This window comes from Dioscorea cayenensis, chromosome 12, assembly GCF_009730915.1.
Source record: "Dioscorea cayenensis subsp. rotundata cultivar TDr96_F1 chromosome 12, TDr96_F1_v2_PseudoChromosome.rev07_lg8_w22 25.fasta, whole genome shotgun sequence".
Taxonomy (NCBI): domain Eukaryota; kingdom Viridiplantae; phylum Streptophyta; class Magnoliopsida; order Dioscoreales; family Dioscoreaceae; genus Dioscorea; species Dioscorea cayenensis.
Window position 1 is genome coordinate 20,224,403 of NC_052482.1, and position 23,034 is coordinate 20,247,436.

Sequence of the window (23,034 nt, forward strand, 5' to 3'; positions counted from 1 at the left end):
TCCTAATAATCAGTTTACATGCAGTACTGTCTTATCTCAGACCAAGATAATTTTTTTATTCTTTTTATTTTTTTAAAAACAAAAAGTCAAAATAATTAGCTTCTCTTAATCAAAAATACCTTAAATATTCAAATCCCATTTGTCCATTCAAAAATAATATAAAAATCAACCGTTAATATTCGAACATAAATCTTACCCTATTCTTACTTAAAGCACGTTAATGTTTACATGGCCGTAGAAGTGCAAATTAATGATGCAATAGGATGCCCTGTCGTGCCTCCTTCCATTGCGTGCTGGTTCAGTCGATCCCTCGGTCTCGGTCAGCTCGGCCATCAGTTTCTCCCGGTCAAGCGAGGAACTGGAGGAAGAGAACTCAGACGACGGGAGCGGAGGAAACGAAGCTCGAGCTCCGAGCATCTTCATCGGCCTTACACCCATGCATGAGGTTCTTTTGTTTATATTTTTATCTCTCCTTCGTTCCTTTTTATCATCACATAAAACTTATATTCTTTTTTATTTATTATTTTCTAATATTAAGAAGCATTTATTATTATTTTTTTTTTCAAAACTATCCTAACACTATATTCGATTTTCTCCTTGGAATTAAATATGAGAGAAAAATATAAAGATATAAATTAGGAGTAATTTTGGAAAGATAACAAATTTTTTTATAAAAATTTGTGAAATAACTAAATTTATTGGTATGTGAGATTCGGTTATTCACGATAGATAAAAAGAACGGAGGGAATATTTAATAACATAAGAATAACTGTTAATAACTTAAAAATAAACGTTACAACCATTATTAACAAATATTTAAGAAAAATAATAAAAAAAACTTAAAAAACCTGATTTAAGAAAAATAATAGAGCCAACATATAGTTGGCTACAACTGCTTAAAAATAAACACTAAAAGTCATGATTAAAAAATTATGTAAAAAAACATGATAAAAAAAGCGTTAAAAGACCTGATTAAAAAAAACCCAGAAGAGCCAATCAATATCGCTTTAATAACCATTAATTTTTAATAACTTAAAAATATACCTTAAAAGTCATGACTATCAAAATATTTCAAAAAAGAAAGCATAATTAAAAAGCCAGTACTTTCTAGATATTACCATTATTATTATTATTATTATAATTATTATTGTTGTTGTTTTGATTGTCATCTTCATTAAAACTCTATTCAAAATACAGTCAAAGTTAATGCAATAAACAAATATTTTTTTTAAATATATATATATATATATACTGTGAAGGCAGGTGAATGCGTACCATTAATGATGTTCTGGTGGGCACGATCTTTGATATGAATTCCAACTTTGTTTGATGTTGACAACACGTTGATCTTCTTCGGTGTTCGTGTAATGCGTTGCGGAGCTTCATTCTCGTTCCGTCCACGTTTATGGCTTACGTGTCTCAATTGCATGGGAACTTTGTTTTCATTCTCTTGGCCTACTACATGGCTCAACTGGCTCATTTGCTCATTCTTGACCGCCATCTCTACTCTCTTTTTAATTTTGGTTTTTCCTTGCTATTTATATAGAGTAATATATATATACGAGCCCAGTCATCTAGGACGTCACCTAGATTTCAAAGTCTCAGGGATATCGTAATAATAGCAGTCGGATGAAAATCGCTCGGCTCTTATCATTACGAGCAGTAGAAAGCAAGCGTTCTACGAGTGTTGCTACGATGATCATAAAGCGGTAAAAGTGTCAGATGTTTATATAATCGATCAACTACGTGATGATGATCCCGACTGAACTTAGATTTAAAAACGTCCTGCGGAATTGAAATCTGAGTGACGTCCATAGATGATGTTTCACTATATATATATATATATATATATTATAGTTGATTAACCCAATTAAATTAAAAATATTTTTAGAAAATTTTAGTATATTATTATGTATCCTATTTTAATTCAAATTGGTTTGGAAATTTGTAATATATTAGTATATATCCTAACTAAATTTACATATTTTTGGAAAATTTTAATATATTACTAAAATTAAATAGTTTTGGAAATTTGTAATATATTATTATATATCCTAATTGAATTCAAATAATTTTGGAAATTTCTAATATATTAGCATGTATCCATTTGTTTTTGGAAATTTGTAATATATTATTGTATATCCTAACTAATTTGGAAATTTGTAATATATTATTATATATCCTAATTGAATTCAAATAGTTTTGGAAATCTCTAATATATTAGCATGTATCCTATATTTTATTTTATTTTATTTTATTTTATTTTTTTTGAAAAAATGGATACATGTATCCTATTTTGGATGGGAGCGAAAAGACAAAAAAAAAATTCAAATTTTTTTTTTAGAAATATCTAATATATTAGTATAGATCCTACTTTGGATAGGAGTGACTAGGAAAATACATGATGTGAAAATTATATGTATACAGTATATATATACACATTACAGGTTCAAAAAATAAGTTTTTAAAAAATATCATTAGATTTATAGTACTTAGGGTTACTGTTCAGTATCATGATCCTTTATGGTTAACTTTGGAGACCAAATTCAGATCATACTCTTCCTCGCCCCTTTAGCTTTCATGATTTTTTTAATAGCATTTTATGAATGTTATAATATAGAATATGTTTTTTTAATTAATAATATGGCATACATATTAGAAGCTAATGTTTTTAAAATCCAATTAGTATATATTGGTATATATGCTGTAAAAAACTATATTTTAAAAAAATTATTTATAAAAATATATTCTTAGTCACCTGACCTTTTACAAATTGATATGTATAAAATTAAAAATATATAAATTTTTTAAAAACAATAATTGTCAATATATATTATTTAGCTCCTTATTTTCTACTTGACCCACTTTAAAAAAATTTATGGCTCTATCTTTTTCATTGACTATATGTATTTGTGAAATTATTGTAGTATATGTATAAAATATAATGGAGAGGTGTCAGTCAAGATTGATCTACAAAATATATGCGTGTTCTTACAAATATATAAAAAACAATATAAAAAAGAAAATATATGAGGATTTATTTGGAAAATTTGTAGGAAATGTGAAAATGTGGGAATCTTAGACTTATTTGCAAAGTTGGCACAAAAAATATAAAAATGAGATAATCTTATATTTATTTTAAAAAAATGGTCGAATTTAGGATTTATTTGCATAAATTTTGTAAATTAGTAAAACTTATTATTATTATTATTATTATTATTATTATTTTGTAAAAATGGATAAACCGTATGCATTAGAAAAAGAGGAATAGTACAACATAATTTTTGAAAAAATTTATTATCCAACGTGTGCGTGCGCGTAGATGATGGTGATAATAATATTAAAATGCTTATAGATGGTATTATTGAAGCTATTTAATTACCAGTTTATAAGATCTCTCATGGTCTTAGGGGCTATCTGTATTGGCCCAACTTAATTCATTCTTTGGGCTAAAGAGGGGCACAGGGCCATCAATCGGGCCCGACCCAAACCAGCCATACCTACATGGCTACATGTTAGCTTAGATTATCCGTGCCCAACCCGAACCGGCCTAGCCGATATGCTAACCCACCGGGCTAGATTAGCCTGGCAGAGCCAAACCCGTCCCGTGTCACTATCTTAAACCGGGAGGCCGAGTTAGAACCCTAGCCATGGGTTTATTTAAAAAATAAAAATAAAAATTATAAAAAAACAACATATATATAAATTGGGTTGGGTATGACCCTTTTACAGGCAGTTACTAATTGCCATATATATTTTTTAAAAAATAAAATAATTGATGTGAGAATTAATTTGAATAACATGAGACTTTTTTATTATTTTTATTTTTTAGTTAAAAAAATATCAATTAATAACTTGCAGTTTATTTTGAAGTAAGTGGTGTTATAAGAATGCTAACGTAGATCACCATTGTTTGTGCCTTGTAGACCACCATTGTTGATATTTTTTTGCCCTAAAAATCAAATATATTTTAAAAAAATGCAGATATATGTATGATAATTTTAAATAAATCACAATAATTAAAAGTATTATATTTATTATTTTTATTTTTGTTAAATACTCATTATTGAATACTTTTTAATAATATTTTTCAAAACCAGATATTACTTGATGTAGGATTAAATCTAAATTTTTAAGAATAATTGACTTGATTAAAAAAAGGATCTATGAGGAATTGAAGAGATTTTTATTAAATAAAAAAATTTATTTTTCCATAAAAAAATTAAATATGAAATGATAAATCTAGGAATCATAAATATTTTTTCTTAATTTATTTTAAAAATTAAGTTAGAGTGAAAAACTTTCTTATCAATATAACAAAATCTTAAGTAAATTATTTATTAATCAAGATTTCAAAATATTATGATTTTAAGTTAATAATATATTTATAAATACGCAAGATTTTAAAGATTCCACATTAAATGAAATAAAAAAATATTATAGAAAAAATTACGGTTTTAAATTAATAATATATTTATATTGTTGCACACCATAAAATTATGTTGCTTAGTATAACAATATTTTTTTTTATATAAATAATTTGGTATTACAAAAAATAGATAATATAAATAATAAAGATGAATAATAAATATAAAAATAATAAATTGTAATGTTGAATGATGAATTTCTTTCACAATGTTTGCTAATAACAAGTAACAAGTAAATAAAATGATACTAAATGCAAAATATGGGGTGAAGATATATATACATTAAAAAAATTAGAAAATTATTTTCAATTTTTTAAATAGTTTTTATCTTTTAAGTTTTGTCTGATTTATTTAGTTTACTCCTGGCATGGGTTTGTACCCAATGCGTAAATTTCTATCCTATGAAAATATATATTTTTTAAAAAGGTACAAACCCATGTCAGGACATGTATAAGCATGAAACAAACTCAACAAACATATATGTTTTTGGATTTTTTTTAAAACAAAACGTCGTATGCAAGGACCTATGCCGTTGGTAAAATAAATATTTCTCGGTAAGATTTTTCTTTTTATATTAAAGGTATAATTTTGAGAAAAATCAAATCCAAATAGGCCCAGTAGACAGAGAGTTATTTGATGATAAGGATCAATGTTTTATAATTTGATTTTTTTTTTTTTTTTTTTTTTTTTAAATGATTTGGTTTTCATGTCATTTTCTCTTGATGTATCTGAAGGCTACTCAACAAGCAACTTCAATACTGGTTTTCATCATTGCATCCTAAGTTTTAATTAATTAATTAATTTTTTCTATTTATACAATAATTTGTTCCATGGCCATTAGACAGAGAGTTATTTGATGATAACGATCAATATTGATTAACAACAAAGAAATTTTGCAAATTGATGTGTCACATGGCCATTTATGTAAAAACAAAAAATAATCACAGTCCACTGTTTGTGTACATCAAATCAAATAATCAATCATGAGTCTTTAGTTGTGGGTCTGTGAGAGGGTCCCAATGTGAGCTGGTTGGGAACAGAGTGAAGAGATTTTTTTTTTTTCTAATTTATTTGTTTTTCATACTAATGTAAGCTTTGATAATGATCCCAAAAATGCTTGGCTTAAAAATGATTTTTATTTTTGGGACTTTTTACTTTTACCAGGAGATAGGTGAGCTACTCTAAGAGGTCAATACAAGAATAAATTATTTTTCAGTCAAATTATTTGTTTAAAAATTCAAACTCTATCATTTGGATCAACCCAATTGAGTAAGTGAGTTATGTTTGACAATGGTTTTGTACAATTTATTGTTATTGGGCTTGAGCCCAAATAAAAAGCAAACTTTTTCTTTTTAATTTACATTATGAATGTATTATATTGGGCTAAAAAAAACCTTGTTGCTATAATTATTTAATTTTTAATTTATTATTATCATGATATTTGAGCTAGTGTAGTATTTTGTTTATTGAAAGTAAAAAAAAATGTGAATAATAGATTAAGATAAGAATACAATGAAGTGGCGTTTGGTTGGGGGTGATCTAAAACACGTAAGATTACCTCATTTGAATGTAATTTTTTTCTTCTTCTCCATTTTAACCTTTCAATTCAATAAATTTCATAAACTTCAATTTTAATTAAAAAAAAATAAGAATATTCCATCCTCATATATTTTTTATATAAAAATATATTTATTGAAATATTTAGTTGGAGGAGAGGAAAACATTTGATTTTTTTTTTCAAATATTAAGTTGAAGAAAAAAATATATATTTATTTCAAATAATTAAGTTTTCTATCTAACAAAACATGTTAGTGTTACATTCCGACTAGGGCTACAATCAAAATTGAGTCGAAAGTGAGTTTTTGTTATGTTTAAGCTTGGCTGAATACTATTTAAACCGAGCTTCTTTTGTTAAGCTCGAGCTTGGCTCGCTAAGGAAATATCAAACTTGAGCTCAACTCGAATAGCTATAGTGTAGCTTGTACAACAATTTACTACATTAATATTTATATATAGGTACAATACATGTTTTACAGTAATTTTAATCATTATAGTATAACTACAGTAATGATTAAAAATTTTTTAGATTGCTATAGTATCATATGGTATATTATTGAGCCTCTTACGAGCTTTGATGAGGCAAGCAATATGAGGTTTGAGCTCGGCTCGATTATCTACTCGAGTTTGAAAGTCAAGCTCAAGCTCGATTTGAGCTCTGTTAGTTTGCTTAATAAACGAGCTTTTTTTGAACCAAGCCTCGAGCAACTTTCGAACGGCTTTGTTCATTTGCAGCCCTCATTCCAGGTTTGTCAACCAAATAAAAGGTGCACATATTTTCCAATGATATGATTTGAGAATCATATTCTCAGTAATCCTATTATGAACAATAATGTAAGAATATGTGAATCAAACAACACTTAAATTTTACTTCGATAAGAGCGATATAGTTAGTATTATGTTTGTTTTAAGTGATTTTTTTATTTTTATATTTCATTTTTAAAACTGATATAAATAAGTATAACTATATATATTGACAAATATATACAAGCTATATGTCAGGGGAAGGCACATGTGAGAAGTATGAACTCAAGCTCTACAACATTTGTGCCTTCACCCTAAACAAACTAACGTTCAAATTCACCTTTTTCATTGGACACGAATAACCTACACAGGTGACTCGGTGCTAATAAATAAAACGGTGATTATATATGTATATATATATATGTTAGAAATATTTCTCAGTCAATTTTGATAATCCATATTAAAATTTATATATAGAAGCATAATATCCACGGATGATGCTTCAATCTATAAATTAGAAATAAGACTATGTTTAAGCTAATGACAAAGATTTATAAAATAAAAAAAAAAATTGCTTTCAATTTACTTAAAAAAACATAGAGTGATGGATATGGATTGGCATAATTTATACGTGGCATGCATTAAATTTAGGAAGGCTTATACAATAATAACCAAAATTGCAAGCATCATGGACCAAACTTTGAGTGAAATGCAATTAATTCAGTGATGTATTTTCAACTTCTTTTGGAATTTTATATTCAATGAAAGCTCCAGCACTTAATTATTTTTTAGTATGAAAGAAAGAATGGTGCAATATATCCTTTATTTATCACTCCTTATCACCATGGGAACAAATTAAGATAAAGATAGGTTTTGATATGTGAGTTTGATGTTTGTCTCCAATTGGTATTATAAGTATTAGTTTAATGATATGTAAGCTCGATCTAAACTTGCTCTACATGGTCTTAAAATCACTTAAACATCCACATAATGACGTAGTCCTAATTATTTCAATAGAAGAGTGACAAAGAAATACAGAAAAAAAAAATAGAATTAATAATATATAAAAATGCACATAAATCGTGAAACATATTTATTAATTATTCCAGATATTCTTATATGTTGTAGCCATGTGAAACATGGATTGGGGAATTTTGCTAATTTTATTTATAATATGAACATATTTATTTTTCAGTTTTAGTTTTTAAAATTAGTATACAACTAATATATCATACAGGTACCAACGGCATACATGGCTTGTCTATATTTATCAATATACTCCCTTCGTTTTTTTTTATAATGCATGTTCATTTTTATAGGTCATCATTTATTTATTTTTCCAAAATTACTCTTAACATATGAAAAAACGGAGAGTATATATATACATATAACAGACACGTGATAAAATAGATACAAGTTGTTACGTACAGGAAGAGTAAACAAACAAATTCAATGTAATTATCAAAAAATCAAAAGAGCATATCTTATTTAGGGACTCACTGGCCATTTTTATTCATATTATTATTAATTTAATTAATTAATTAATTAATGATGTCAATCTAATTAAAAATAAAATATGTGAAAAATATAAAAATTTGTGAGTTCTCAAATTTTTATGTCTTTTAATTAATAATTTATTTATAGAAAGTAAAAATTCACTCACTTATTAGAATTTTTAAATATATCACAACTTAGAACAAAGATAACTAGGTCATCATCATTTATATTTTCTAAAAGAACAATTTATTCTTTTGATAAATATTTAAAAACAAGGTAGTAAAACGGTGCATAATAGTGTCTTGTGAAAAATAATTAATGTGATAAAAAGAGTTTTTTTTTCCTCATGAAAAATACATATAAATCTTTTCACTTATTATATTCCAATATAATTATTCCCCATTAAAATTTTTAATATTAAATAATACACCATTGATGCACATGCAAGAGCATTAAATTAAGAAGAAGCCTTCTCCTCTCCATTGAATATCACAATCACATATTTCAATTACTCAAGCACACACATGCAAATATTCCAATCTTACAACTTCTCAAACCAATACACCATAATGCCATGGAATTATTCAAGAGGTTCCCATTATTTTGATATGCATTTCTTTTTTATCATACTTGACCATTTAATTAACAAATCTACAATCCTTTCTAATCTCCCCTTCATCTCCGGTGACCGGATTATTCTCCGACATCAAGAGCAAAGCCTCGGTGAACTTCTCATAGAAATAATCATTATCCACAGCCATTTTTTCAACAAATTGAGATGTTGAAGGGTCAGTAACCAATTGTTGGTCTACTAACATCAACCCTTTATGCTTAAGTAAATTCTTGTAATACATGTTATCAATTATCATTGGTGTATCTCTATCATTCCTTGCATATGCCACTGCCTTTGGGTCAGGTTCCGGTGAAGGGCAACGTCCTTTGAGATACTCAGCATAGATGGATCTATACTTGGGCTACTGTTGGGTAAAAGTCTCCAACAACATTTATGCCAATGTACTCTTCCAAACTGAATGAGCCCCTATATTAGATTTATACTTATTAGAATGTCTCAATAGGTATAATTCGTTTGCATGATTTAACCAGGTATTTTCCGACGTCTTTTTACTCTATGAATATTTTTGTGATAAAATTAGCATGATTAATAACTACCATGTCCAAATGAAAGTCGTCGGACTCAACTCGAATCGAATATGAGAGTATTATTTCGATTTAAAAATATCGAAATACTACGCAAATACGTAATTATACTGGGCATTTATCGACACTAAAACCCACATCCAATACGATGATCGTGAGCTGATGTAATTTGATTACCTGAAAAGAGCCGTTGTCCCTTCGGCATTGATTCCTATTGATTGAAATCGAGAGAGAATGAAGGAAAGGCTATCATTGTGGTTGGGAATGGAGTTGATCACATCTTGGCTGTAGCTTTCTTTGCTATCTCTTCTTCCTGTTCTCATGTTAAAATATGGTCCTTTAAGCTGTAAAACAATGAATGATGTTTGAAGTTATTGTTAGGTATAAATACACTTTTTGATTTTTCCATTAGTAAGTTCAAAACTAAATTGTCTTAACTGAATTTATATATAAATTAGAGATAAAAACATTATGATGAATTACAAACCATAACAACTCCCTCTCTTGCGGAAAGAGCAACAATGTCAGCACAAGAAACGGTATTAGGGCATTCTTTCTCTAATGCATCTTTAATCACTTTAACATACTTGAAATTTCTCATCCCAAAGCTTCTTGGTGAATTTTGCTCTGAGATTGTTGAGCTTGTGTCCTCCAACAAGAGTGAAGCATCACAAGACTATATGTATTATACATGAACAAATTTTATTATATGATTAAATAAATATAAATATAAATATATAAATCACTACATAAAAGAGCAAGACATTTCATCACCTTAACCATGCAATCATGGAAGAGGTTTCTAACCCAAGAAACAGCAGTGTTCCCATGTTTATGGTAGAGTTTTTCAACTTCTTCCTTCACGATGTCTTCGGCTTGAGGGCAACTCTCCGAGTAAAAATTTAACCTCAACTCTCCTTTCACTACATTAAATAAAAAAGTCAGTAAAAATACTATTAGTCATACATCATCTAATTAAATATAATTTGTTTTGTATATATAAAAAAAAACTGTTCATATTTTTGATGTAATTTGTCTATCTTATCAAGAATAAAAAGAATAATAGTAATAAATAAATCTGAACTTTGAATAAAGTAATGCATTACCAAAGGAGAAAAGACATAAGAAAAGAGAGAATAAAAGGAAGAGAGAATGAGCTCTTGATCCCAAAACCATTCTTTTGTTCATTGGAAGTGGGTGATGAAAAACTAGTAGCCATCCTTGAAACTCTTATATAGTGCCAAAAAGATAAGCATGCCTGAAGGCATGCTCCCACTCAATATTAAAGTATATTTTGGTTGTTGATATGTCACTATGGAATAGTTTAATTGGTTATATAAAGCCAAAGCTTGCTATTCTCTTCCCTCTCAAATCTCAATGTCTCATAATTGAAAATTAGTATTTATTTAATTCATATAATTAGTGTTTAAAAATTAATAAATTCGGATTCTTACAACTAAGTATGAGAAATTGTATGACTAATAAAGTTTGGCATCTTGAAATTTTTAGATTGGATTAAAATTAAACCAACCTATATATGTAATACAAATACGATCAAAGTTAGAGTGTACAAAAGTCAAAACCAAATCTTGACTTTTTTTTCTTCGATTACCATAGTTTTTAAAAAAAAAAAAAAAAAAATAGAATAGATAAAGATAAGGTTGAACAAGTTGTAGATGATAATTAATGAGTTTACATGACTTTGGAGAGGTCTCTTGATTTACTTTTAAAATTTTTAAATACAGCGAAGATGCATGATCATGATTATATAAAATGTAAAATATAATTGATATTAATTTATATTATAAAACTATCCGTACTTTATTTTAAACTAGTTATATGAGTCAGAGATTGAAAAAAATATAAAGAAAATATTTGGTAGAATACCTATCTTAGTTCTTGTATTAATTTCGATTGCTTTTTACCTTTTTCTTACTAATTTAAGTGCTTTTCAATCATCTATCTCTTTTCGAAAGTCGTAAAGACTGTCCAATCATAAAAATACTTAATATACTACACGATTCATCGCATAATCATTCATCAGTAATATACACAATTCATGAAATAATAAAAATTAATTTATTTTTGTACGATTCATAGAATATATGAAAGCAATGAAAATTAGTAATTTGTATGTTCGAAAGTAGTATATGGGGACTGATTGCACTCGTTCAAAGAGTAGAAGGATTAAAAGGGTGCTTTTAAAATCAAAGTAAGACTAAAAGATGACAGTGAAAAGAGTATAAGGGACTAATATGAGATTCTACCAAAATATTTAAAAATAAGTGAATTTTTACTTTAATCACTAAAAATGAAAATCGATAATACTCTCTCTCCTGCTATCCGTCAGCGATTAACCGTTCACATACTAAAAAATTTAGTTATTTCATTAAAAATTTTATAAAATTAGTTATTTTCAAAATTACCCTAATTTTTATCTCATTTTTTTTTATTTAATTCCAACAAAAAAGTTGAATATTAATACTAAAAATAATTTTAAAAAAATAATTATAAATACTTGTTGATGTTCGAAAATAATAGATAAAAAAAACATAGATTTGTGACGAATAAAAAACGAATGAAAGAAGTATCATTTTTATTTAATTATTATTTTTTTTAAAAGTTAGAACGAAGTTTGGGTCGTGAGATTTTTTTTAAATTTATTTATTTATTTTAATAGTATTCAATATAAAGCTATATATACATAAAATATTTATTTTTGTCTCTGATGTTGACTTGCTGATATATACTGACGTGGCATGGCATGCAAAATGTGGTTTGTATACGGCAAATTAGCTATCAAATCAATCCAGTTTATGACATGTCATGATTAACATTTTGACTACATAATAAAATGGAATTACATAATATATAAATATATATTAACATATCATGTCAATATCCATGCCCAAAAGAGGACCCACATCAACAATATAAAAAAAAGCAAGTTATAAAAATTAGCATTAGATAATAATAATAATTTGAGTAAATAGACACTAAAAACAGTACTGAAATATCATAACAATAATTTAAATGATTAATTATACATACAATATATTATCTAAAATTAAATTTCATATAATGGCAACAAAGCTTTTACTAAAATCAAGGGGCTCATGTCTTTTCTTTCTTTATTTCATTAGTCTTTCAGATTCTTTATTTTTATTTATCTCTATAAATTTGAATTTATCCAAACTCCCTACTAAAGCTTATATGAGTAGTCCTATTTCATATTTCTATATATATATATATATATATATTTATATATTTGCTCTATTTTATATATTTGCTCTTTTAATCTAAATAGTTTATCTTTAAGAAAAACCACTAAGATGGGGTTTATAACAAAAACAAATTAAATATAAAAATAGATATTTTTTTAATATCAAATAAGTTTAATTGACTTTTGTGGCTGAGAATCAAAGCTAGAGAGGGAGCACTTAATAATAATAATCAAATAATAAGATAATTAGATAAAACAAAAAGGCCAAGTAAGTGACCACAAATAGTGCAATCCCAATTGTATGCAACTTGACTAGTTAGTGTTTGGACGGTGCACTCCACCCAACAAAGAACAAACTCTTCAATGCTTTCCCTACTTCCTTTCTATGTATGACTTAAAAATGTCCAAATGAGATTCAAAAGTCTTTAAAAATTGAATAGTTGAAACATTTTACAGTACTTCACAGTACTTGAAAATGTTTTAAATTTTTGAGTTAAATATAAGTCAAATTATTTGAATTTATAAGTATTAAAATAGTTTTCTGTGGGAGGATTGGATTGACCTTTTTAAAAAAATCTTTTTTTTATCATTAAAAGCTTAAAACTGAATACATGACCATTGTTTTGAATTAGGTAGGCCATCAAAAGAGAATATATACGAATACAATTATTTTAACTTCGTTAAAATAAATAGGTAAATCATAATTTTATAAAACAACTAGAAAGCATATACAAATAACAATGATAGAAAATAACTGAGAAAAAAACCAATGGATCTTTAATCTGATAATGTTGGTTTCACTGTGAAAGACGATAAATGCAAGACAAAAAACAACTTGAAAAACATAAAACAATTCAAAACAACTCTAAAAGAACATTGGGAGATAGGGATAAAAATGCTAAATAGAAATCATTGAATGTAAAACAAGAAAAATTTCAAGCTAAATATCCTTGGCCAAATATCTTTGAAAATTTTCACTGATTAAGCCTATAATCATGCCAAAACGAAGTAAAAATCCAACTTGATAATGGACAAAAACACATACAAAAGCCCATATGGCAATTAAGGATCGAATGGTATTGTCATTAATTTCTATGTGGTAAAGTAAAAAATTTAACTCTCTTCTAAAACATAGTTGAAAATTTTAAAAACATACTTGGAATAATTTATCTGTATTGTTAAAAATAATGCAATTAAAAATCCCAAAGTGAAACGAAATATATGTCCCTAAATATAAATTTGTGAATAAGTAATTTGAATGCTTTTATTTTTGTTATTTTTCTTTTAACAAAAAATCCAAACCAAGCATTCTAAACTTCAAATGTGTTAAATTTGAAATCAATACAACCAAATTTTGTTTCCCTCACTGATTTGAAAAAAATCAGGATACATGCAACTAGTTAAAGACGACCTTGAAAAAGATGATTCTAAGTTTTTGAATTCATAAAAGCAAATTGAAAAAGATCAGAGAAGGTTACACTTTAGAAACCAGTTTAGCAAGTGGTGCTCTTATCTCCTGCACAACACAAACAGAAAGAGACAGTCTTTTAGACTTGATGATGGATTCATAACATTGCTACAGGAGAGGGTTTTACAAACCTGATCTTCAACTTTCATTCGCCAATCGAGGAACTGAAAGGATGTTCAAAGCCGAAGAACCGAGATGAACTCCACGAACAACCGCTCCATATCCTACCTTGATTCTATGGCAGAGAAGCAAAATAGCATCCCATAATGCTGTTCTTCCCTGGAAAAATATGAATTAAGTTCAGTAGTATTAGGACATGTTAAAAAGAGTTTTGGCAGACTGAGAACAATAAGCTTACAAAAGGGCAGAGAAAAATGAATGAAATCTTTTGAGGCTACATAAACTTGAAAATTGACAGTGAAGCGTTGCGTGAATGACTGACTATATTCATTTCTGTAATGCAAGTGAATTAGGATTTAAACTCTAAAGAATATAATTCCAGCAACTTACATAACGCAATCTAATGTATGCCTTATAGACCAACTTTAAAAACAATTGGCAGAGTTTTATTAGTATAAGTGCACTTCAGATCTTTGAACCACTGAAGATTCAATATGGTCCTGAAAACAAAAAATGTTGATTTGATTTCAGGGTTAAAAGTAGTTCTAAATTGGAAAAAAAAAACTCCTTATGTTTCCATAAGTTGGGGACTATTTCTGTATTCTTTTTCTTGTTACAATTACTAAAAATTAATTTTGGTCTAGGGTTCAATGACCATAGTGAATATAGAGGTACAGTTCAGGAAGTAAAAAGTGCACTTTCATCAAGTTATGTTTCCTTTCAGGGTCAGTGAGAGTTAAAAAGTTCTGTAGCCTATAAATTCACTTAGAAATTCAACTATTTTTAGTTTCGATTTGGTGCTCTATTATCAGGCAGACAATAAGTCTAAAAATTAAAAGCAAATTCAGTGTTTCAGCTGGCATAGAAGACCACTATTGTGATTATTTAAGGATAAACTATAACAGCAAACACTTATACATTGGCAACTAACCTGCAGAGAGTTTTGAAGCTTTTTATCCCAATACAAAAGCAAAAGTCGGAGGACTTTGCTTCCCAACTGCTAATATACAAGCCCGGGATGGACCACAGATGGCACACCAGATATGATAGCCACATACTTCTCAGGAAACCTCTCTTTCGGGAAGAACTCCGAGGAACAAAGGATTCTTGCTTGACTGAGCACCGAATAGGAGGCGGGATCGACATGTAACATCCATTTGGGATGATCTAAGAAAAGCAGAGAATAGATATAACAGCAGGTGAGAGTCACTTGGAAGTTCGCCAATACTTTTTGCCTGCTTTGTCAGAACCATCTACACTCCCCAAATAGTTATAATTCTTTAAGCATGTTCCTTCAGCAAGTTCTGCGACAAATCAAGAACAGAAAACTCAAGAACAGAAAACAAGTCATGGTATTAACTCTAGCATATTTGACATCTTGGTAAATACTACATTGTACTGTTAAACATGCATAAAAAATTCATATTTTGAAAATATGATGTCTACCTCGGACCCTTTGCACAGTATAATCTGCACGCACACCACTTAGTGGGAGCAAGCCTCTAATCAGCTCTCCTTTCATCAATGTGTTAAGTCTCTGATGTTCAGTGATGGCATCCACACATGCTTGTACAAAAGGAAGTATAGGATTTGGCTGTGGTTGTTGCAAGCCAACTATAGGAGATTGCACTTCACATTGGAGGGAACGAGAAGAAGCACAATCAGATAAATTTATATGTAAAGCTAAACCATCCTAGGCCACAGATGACAGTAAACAAGTTGCTTGAGTAATAGACAGGAATAGTGAAAGAAACTCACAAGCTGATGCATCACGTACTTGCAATAGATTTGCACGAAGCTGATGAAGAACCCCATCTTCATCCAAGGTAAATATCGGCTGCCACTCTTTGGCACCATCTATCAGGGACACATTGACAGGCACAGTAGTAGTCAATGTATCACTTCCAACCTGATTTACAGTAATGGAAACACCAACCCGCGCTGCTGCTTGCATAACCTGCAAAAATTACAATTATATTCACATTACAAACATATTCAGATCAAAGATGTGCATTAGAGAATGGTAGCTGAAAACCTGAATGTGACTTGTTTCGATCTTCTCAAGCAACGGATTCATTAGCATTGATGAGAACCACTGCCTCAGCCTATCCTGCCACTGCTCAATTTGAGGGTAGACACCAAAAAACTCAAAAGCCTCTACTACTTGTTCCACTGACATAGGAGGTGGGAGCTCTCCCTCTCCTTTCTTAGGAGGTGTGCTATACTTCTGGTTGACATTCTCACAGGCCCTCAGTGGCGTGCTCCTTGTAGTACCAGAAGCAGTGGCCGAGCTGGCTATTGAGCTTGGGCTGACAATGCCAAACTCTAATGGTGGCTGGGGCGTAGTAGTTTCTGTCTTGACAGCTGACTCACAAAACTTCTCATCCACATTTGCCAAGAATTGCTCAAACAAGGCTTCTGTCTGTATCCCTTTTGCACTGCCTTTTGACCATGGGGTTGAAGGAGAGGATATATATTGAGAATGCAGCCGAGCAGGAGTTGAAACCGGGGACATCCCTGACATCTTCTTTGCACTACTAGCTAACTGTTGTTGCTCCGATCCAACTAATGATGAACGAGTGGGTGTATAACCAAAAGCCCGACTTCCTAATAGGGACAAGGGGCTCCGAGGACAAAGTCATTGACTTGGGATGCTTCTTCACAACCTCATCATCCATTTTCTCACAAGGTTGCAGCTTTATGCCTAAGAGGTTCAATTGACGCTCAGAGAGCTTCTTCCGCTGATCCTTCATTCTCTTAGTCAGAACACCACCATTGCGCAGAGCCAAAGCTCGGAGGAAAGCAGATAATGTCGTGATGAACACCAGAACAAGCGCAGTTCGCAAAAGATTTGAAAAAGAAACACTGCAATACTCCACAGAGGAAATTAATCAAACAGTTAATGGGCATTACCAGAAATAGTTAGTGCATAGTGAAATCCTTACAAGCTCCAACTTTTGATACACGGATCAATCCCAAGCTATGAGTGAGCGAGTCCTCCCTGTAGGACCGACCAAGAAAACAAGCATCAGAAGGAGAAGAAGCTTACGCATGAGCACAGTGAAGAAGCAGAGAAGAATGTAAACAATTTGAGGGCAAGAAATGGTACATGGATGAGAGGGCGAGGAAGGATAGGGGCGGAGACAAGGGCAGAGGAGGAGAAGAAGAGGACAGCGGATGAGGAAGGGCGGAGGCTGGAGGCGGTGAGAGCGGCGGAGAAAGCGGGGTTCTGGTACACCGAGAACTCGCGCTTCTTCGAGGAGGAGGAGGAGCAGAAGCTCCTCGATGTAGCATTAGGGTTTCGATCTGCTTCCATTGTCGTCTGGCTCGCGAGCTCGCGGGCTCTCCTCGGTCTCTGGTTTTCAAATCTCCATGGATTTCAAATGTTCTCTTTTTGCAAGCTTTACTTACACTTGAACGGGGGTTCATTTGCGAATCGCACCTCATGACCATTTATAATTTATATTATGTGGCCACAAAATTTTTTTTAACATAAAAATTATTTATTTATTTTTTTCCAGTTGAACACTTGCAGGTATGACTTGACGACTTTTGTATGCATACGTTTTTCGACTAATTTGTTGACGCTGACGACTGATATAATACTGAAATCATACATGATATTACTACCACACATACAACCGATTAAGTAATTTTTAGTATTAAAATCGTGATCACAAAGATTATAAAACGCAAAACATTCGTGCTTTATGGGTAGAAACGAACCCTTTCGAACGGAGAATTAGAATTAGATTAAACATTTTTATGGGGGTGTTTTAGTAAAACCACGTACGGCACGACAAAAGTGATTAATTATTACTCGTGAGGGGGTTGCTGCATATAACTTCATTTATTTTTGCACGAAAAACCCACTAGTTTCAAAAATGCCAGGGGTGTTTCTGTAAACGGCATAAATTTTTGTCACTTTTGCAAGAGAACTCCTTGTTTGTTAGTTATTCTCCTGAGGGCGTCATTGCAAAGTCACAAAACTTCATGTAAAGTTAACCTTTCCAGGGCGTTTTATGTAAAAACCACATAAATCAGCAGTATTTTTGCAAAAAGCACCCCTTTGTTATTAATAATAATTATGAGGGTGTCTTTTTGCAACCATAAGACTTTTGCATTAAAACGCACTAATTTTAGAATATATCCAACTTTCCGGCCCTGGAGGATTGCAAAATACCGGGTTAATTTTTCGAGTCACCCAACTTCGCTTTATTATCATTTTGTCATCCAATTTCAAAACGATCAGCTGGCCACTCAAGTTTAAAAACTTCACCGAAAGTCACTCGAGACTCTCCATCCCAATAGCCTACGTGAGCCGTAGCTCAGCCACCGATGATGTAAACATTATCGCTTTCACGTGGCCTCGCCCATCGCCGATTAAGTCGCTAGTCATCAAAACAACGACACCTCAGCCTCTTTCTCTCTTCTTCTTGCTCTTCCTGCTTTCTTCTTCTCTACATTTCTTCTTCTCACTCTTTCTCCTTCTTTTTCTTCTTTCTCTCGGGTTTCTTCTTCTTCTCACCTCTTTCTTCTTCACGCCATTATTCCTAGACTTGAAGAAATCAATGCAAGTCCCCTGTCTAACAAAAATGAGTTAAAAGAAACAACCGAAAGTCAGTGAGTCTTCCTCAAAAACCCTAAATCCACAAAAGCATGGTTCTTATCCACAGAAAAAAGAAAAGGAGAGGAGAAAACCTGGGCATTTCAATGGAAGTTGCAGCAGAGCTCGTGGCCCATCTCGAGCTCATGTTGAGGGATGGACTTGGATGAGAGATGGAGCACTTTGAGAGGGCGTAGCATGGTGGAGGTCTCGCCAGTTAGTCAGAATCTTCACATTGGCATCGCCGACTTGTTAGGCTTCCTCCTCACATCGCCATGGCGTCAATGATATAAGGTCCTTCATCATCATCATCATCTCCCTCTTTCTCTCTCTCTCTCTCTCTCTCTCTCTCTCTCTCTCTCTCCCACAAAAAAGCAAAGAGAAAAGAGATGCCCCGACATGTTATGCATATATCATTCACTAGGTAGTGGTGACTTGCTTAAGCTTGACAAATGCAAAGCTTGACAAAAAAGAAAAACATTTTTTACAATTTATCCAGCTGAATCACATCAACCATGGAGTCATTAGAGATGATAGTTAGGATGAACACCATCATCTCATGATCATCTCCCTCGACAAATGAAATCGAATAGACTGACTTGTCTCGATACTGCAATAAAGAGCCTTTTTATCTTAGGAAAAACAGCTTGAGAAACATGAAAAATAAATAAATAAAAAGAGATTAGATTCAAAAGTCTCTAGAATACGGCACAAAGAAGAAGAGGGTGAGAAGAAGAACTGCAGAAAGAAGAAAAAGAAGGGAGAAAAGGACTCGAGAAGAAGAAATGTAGAGAAGAAGAACCGTAAGACAAGAAGAAGAAGAAGAAGAAGAAGAAGAAGAAGAAAAAAAGGCGTGAGAGTGTCACTGTTTTGACGACTCGAATGATTTATCCGACGCTGATAAAGCCCACGTAGTTTCGATAATCGTTTACATCAGCATCGACTGGCTTTTACACCGCCACGTAGCTTATTGGGCTGACGTGAGAGTCTCGTGTGACTTCCCAATGAAAGTTTTTATAACTCGAGCGACTCATTTTCGATACATTTTGAAATCGGACGACCAAAATGATCACAAGGCAAAAGCTGGAGTGACTTCGAAAAATTAACCCGCAAAATACCCTAACAATTTTTGTACAAAAACCTACTAAGTTTGAAAAAAATTATTTCCGGATGCGTTTTCTCAAAATTCCATAAAACTTCGCAGAAAAACACAATAATATCTTTTTTACTTGCCTAGTTTAACACATGAATTAAAAAATCTGTTAAAAATTAATTAATAATTTAAAATTTTATAAAAATTTTATATTAATATTTTTAAAAATTATTCTTATTTAAAATATTATTTAATAAAAATATGTAGTTAAGTATAATTTATCAAAAGTTATAAAATTACATTAAATATAAAAGATAAATTTAAAAACTATATTTAATATTTCATAAATTTTATAGATAAGTAAAAAAAGGATACAACTTAAATAGGACAAAGTAAAAAGAAACTCGAGGAAATACACAATCCCATACTTACATGAATTAACCAAAAATTAGAGGGGCCATTCAGTCATAAAAAGAAGAACAATACTTAATTCATGTCATTTATTAGTCAATTTCCTCAATTATGTCTCTCCAACTTATAATTTTTTTTTTAAAAAAATTCATTTAAATCACTATCAAGAGCCCTAAATCTAAAGTGTTCTAAAAAGCAAAGAGTAGTAGGTGAAAGCAAGCTAGAATTTTGATCGGAGAGGGGTAAGGATAACCCGTATTTGCTATCTACTCGACCCTATTCCTGAGAGTGCCTTCGCTCGCTTTCCGCAATTTTAGATATGATCAGTTGCAGTTTAGGGCTGGCCCAACTATTTCTTTTTTATAGTTGAAAAGAAAAAGTGGACGTAAATGTGACTCGCCCACTTCCTGTTGGTTAAGGAAACTAGAAGGAAGTCGTGCTGATTTATTCACTTTTATCCAAATAAAAAAAAGCCGTGACATAGAAATCCAACTCATTTTTAATAAATTAATAGTTTATTCATTTTATTTTATTTGAGAAAAAAAAATAAAGTCTAAAATATAATGGATAAACTAGGAGTCCAAAATACAATGTATAAACTAAGGAAAAAAAACAAAAGGTGCTATCTCTACTTATCACCTTCATCCTCATCTTTCCGGTTACTAGTAGCATCCAACCTTTCTTTTGTCAAATACCCACACAGGAGAAAAGATAGCCAATATTGATGATAAGTTTAGGAAAAAACATAATATTTATTATTAAAAATTATATTTAATTTAAACCAAATGTAAATAGAGACTAACAGTAACACAACATCTTCATTGGCAGTAATATCAGAAAAATACATAGATTGCTAAAACATTTTACTTTTTACAAAAATCTGTTTAGGCAAACATATCCTTCCTTAAAATCTAACTATGAGTGCTCTAAGTTTAAAGGAAATGTATAGTCTTAGCTTACTGGAGTAACTAATAATTCAACATCAGTTGAGTCAGGGGGCATTCATTTCGGGAGAACTAGGCGAAAGTTAGGCGAAATAGTCTAACTTCCTCCACTTATGCATGCTCATTCACACAAGTAGATTTCAATTAAACTCACTTTTAAGATACTAGAGAGTAGGTCGATCAATCTATAAAAACTCACTTTCTTTCGCTTCAAAAGTCCTTTTTAAACTCATAGAGCTTCACCAAACACCTAAATTCTCCGATTCTATTTTCACTTTCTAACAACGAACACTGTAACTACTCTGGAGTGCATATCACTTCCTCCAGCTTCAAGACTCCCACTTCCCGCCTCTCGCCAAGCTCTCCTCGAAAACGAAAGCTCCAAAGTGAATTTACATTTGAATATATACATCAACTTACAATAATTTATGTTAAATTATATTTACACTTTTTACCTAACATGATATCATAATCAGATCAATGAGTTCATTGGCAAAAGTGATATGGGCTAAAAATTACTAATAATCTGGATATCACATCTGTCATAACTTTTGGGTTAAAATTGAGCTGTGGTAACATATGTCGGGTATACATCCAAAAGACAAGCAATAATTTCTCATCATCATGAAATTAATAAATCTCCCTCAATATCACATTCAAAGCAAGCAAGAACCAAAGAATGAATACCAAAAGAGAGGGTATAATGCAAAGGGAAGAGACAGAACCTCTAAAATAACCCATCAAAGGGATGCTCATTCTTATGGTTTTCTTCCCAGAACTTTCTTTCAACCTGGTAAAGCCAAAAACAGAGAATTAATAAACACTCTAACAAGGCTTGATTGGGATCCACACTCACCTGATCCTCATCTTCAAGGGACTAGATACAAAGTTTGATAGCTAGTTGTTCCATATGACCCTACCCTAGTCACATCTCAGGGACCACGTTGTTCAAGTTCATTGGCTGTATGATACACAAAGATGCCAAATTAGAGCTCTTGTATTATGAGCACATCCACTCAATAGACCCCACGTTCATCATCTGGTCTTTTTAAGCATCCCCAAAGACTCTGCAAAATGGACAAGCAAACATGGATTCAAACACCTTCTCTTACCTCCAACAAGTCATGGATGAGCTCTGGTTCTCACAAAACATTCTCTTGGGCAAGACCAGGACTGCTTCCTCAACTCCTCTTCCTGCCCACCTACCAACAAACTCATCTTCAGAATCACTTCCAGGAAACAGCAGCACATCACAGGTATTTAATACATCATAGTTTACGATTAGTCGAATTCATTGTTCATGTATATTAACTTGAATTGTGCACTTCACAGAGTAGGAAAAGCCATGCAGTATACAAAGAAAAGAAGAAACGACCTGTGCTGAATATCGTCATAGGAAAGCCTCTTTTCCAGCTGCAGCATCCTTCAACACCTACCTTGAGTGCAGATTCAGCACAGAAGATAAGAAGAAGAAGAAGCATACGGAGAGAGATGAGGACCCTACAAGAGCCTGTCTGATCTTTGAAAAACTATGAGCTCCAGGGGTTCATGGATCTTGGGTTTGTATTCCACAAAGAGAAATTGAGTTCGGAGATGATATGTGTGATACCGGGACTTCAAAGACTAGTTGAAGAGAAGAGGGAAGTGCTGAGAGGAGAGAGACCAATGAAGAACAGGTGAAAAGGCCATATCTGCTGTCAGAGGTTTGGCTTATCAGTAAACCTGATTCTCCACCTCAATCTACGAATGTTGCCAAATTCTCTTGATAGAGCTGATATGAAGAAGC

The 23,034-nt window shown here is 31.2% G+C and overlaps 2 protein-coding genes and 1 pseudogene across 2 annotated transcripts; 1 reads left to right on the forward strand and 2 right to left on the reverse strand.

The window, feature by feature from the left end:
* Positions 1-8,863: 8,863 nt before the first annotated feature.
* LOC120273292 (peroxidase 21-like) lies at positions 8,864-10,599 on the reverse strand. The gene is made up of 5 exons (XM_039279917.1): positions 10,490-10,599; positions 10,158-10,306; positions 9,871-10,059; positions 9,561-9,727; positions 8,864-9,188 (listed from the first exon to the last, which is right to left on the reverse strand). The coding sequence occupies exons 1-5, from the start codon at positions 10,569-10,571 to the stop codon at positions 8,864-8,866; spliced, it is 912 nt and encodes a 303-aa protein (XP_039135851.1). The 5' UTR covers positions 10,572-10,599.
* A 3,481-nt stretch (positions 10,600-14,080) lies between these two features.
* Positions 14,081-17,510, reverse strand: LOC120273293 (annotated as a pseudogene).
* Positions 17,511-22,186: 4,676 nt separating this feature from the next.
* Positions 22,187-22,766, forward strand: LOC120273294. The gene is made up of 2 exons (XM_039279918.1): positions 22,187-22,504; positions 22,581-22,766. The coding sequence occupies exons 1-2, from the start codon at positions 22,337-22,339 to the stop codon at positions 22,764-22,766; spliced, it is 354 nt and encodes a 117-aa protein (XP_039135852.1). The 5' UTR covers positions 22,187-22,336.
* Positions 22,767-23,034: the final 268 nt, after the last annotated feature.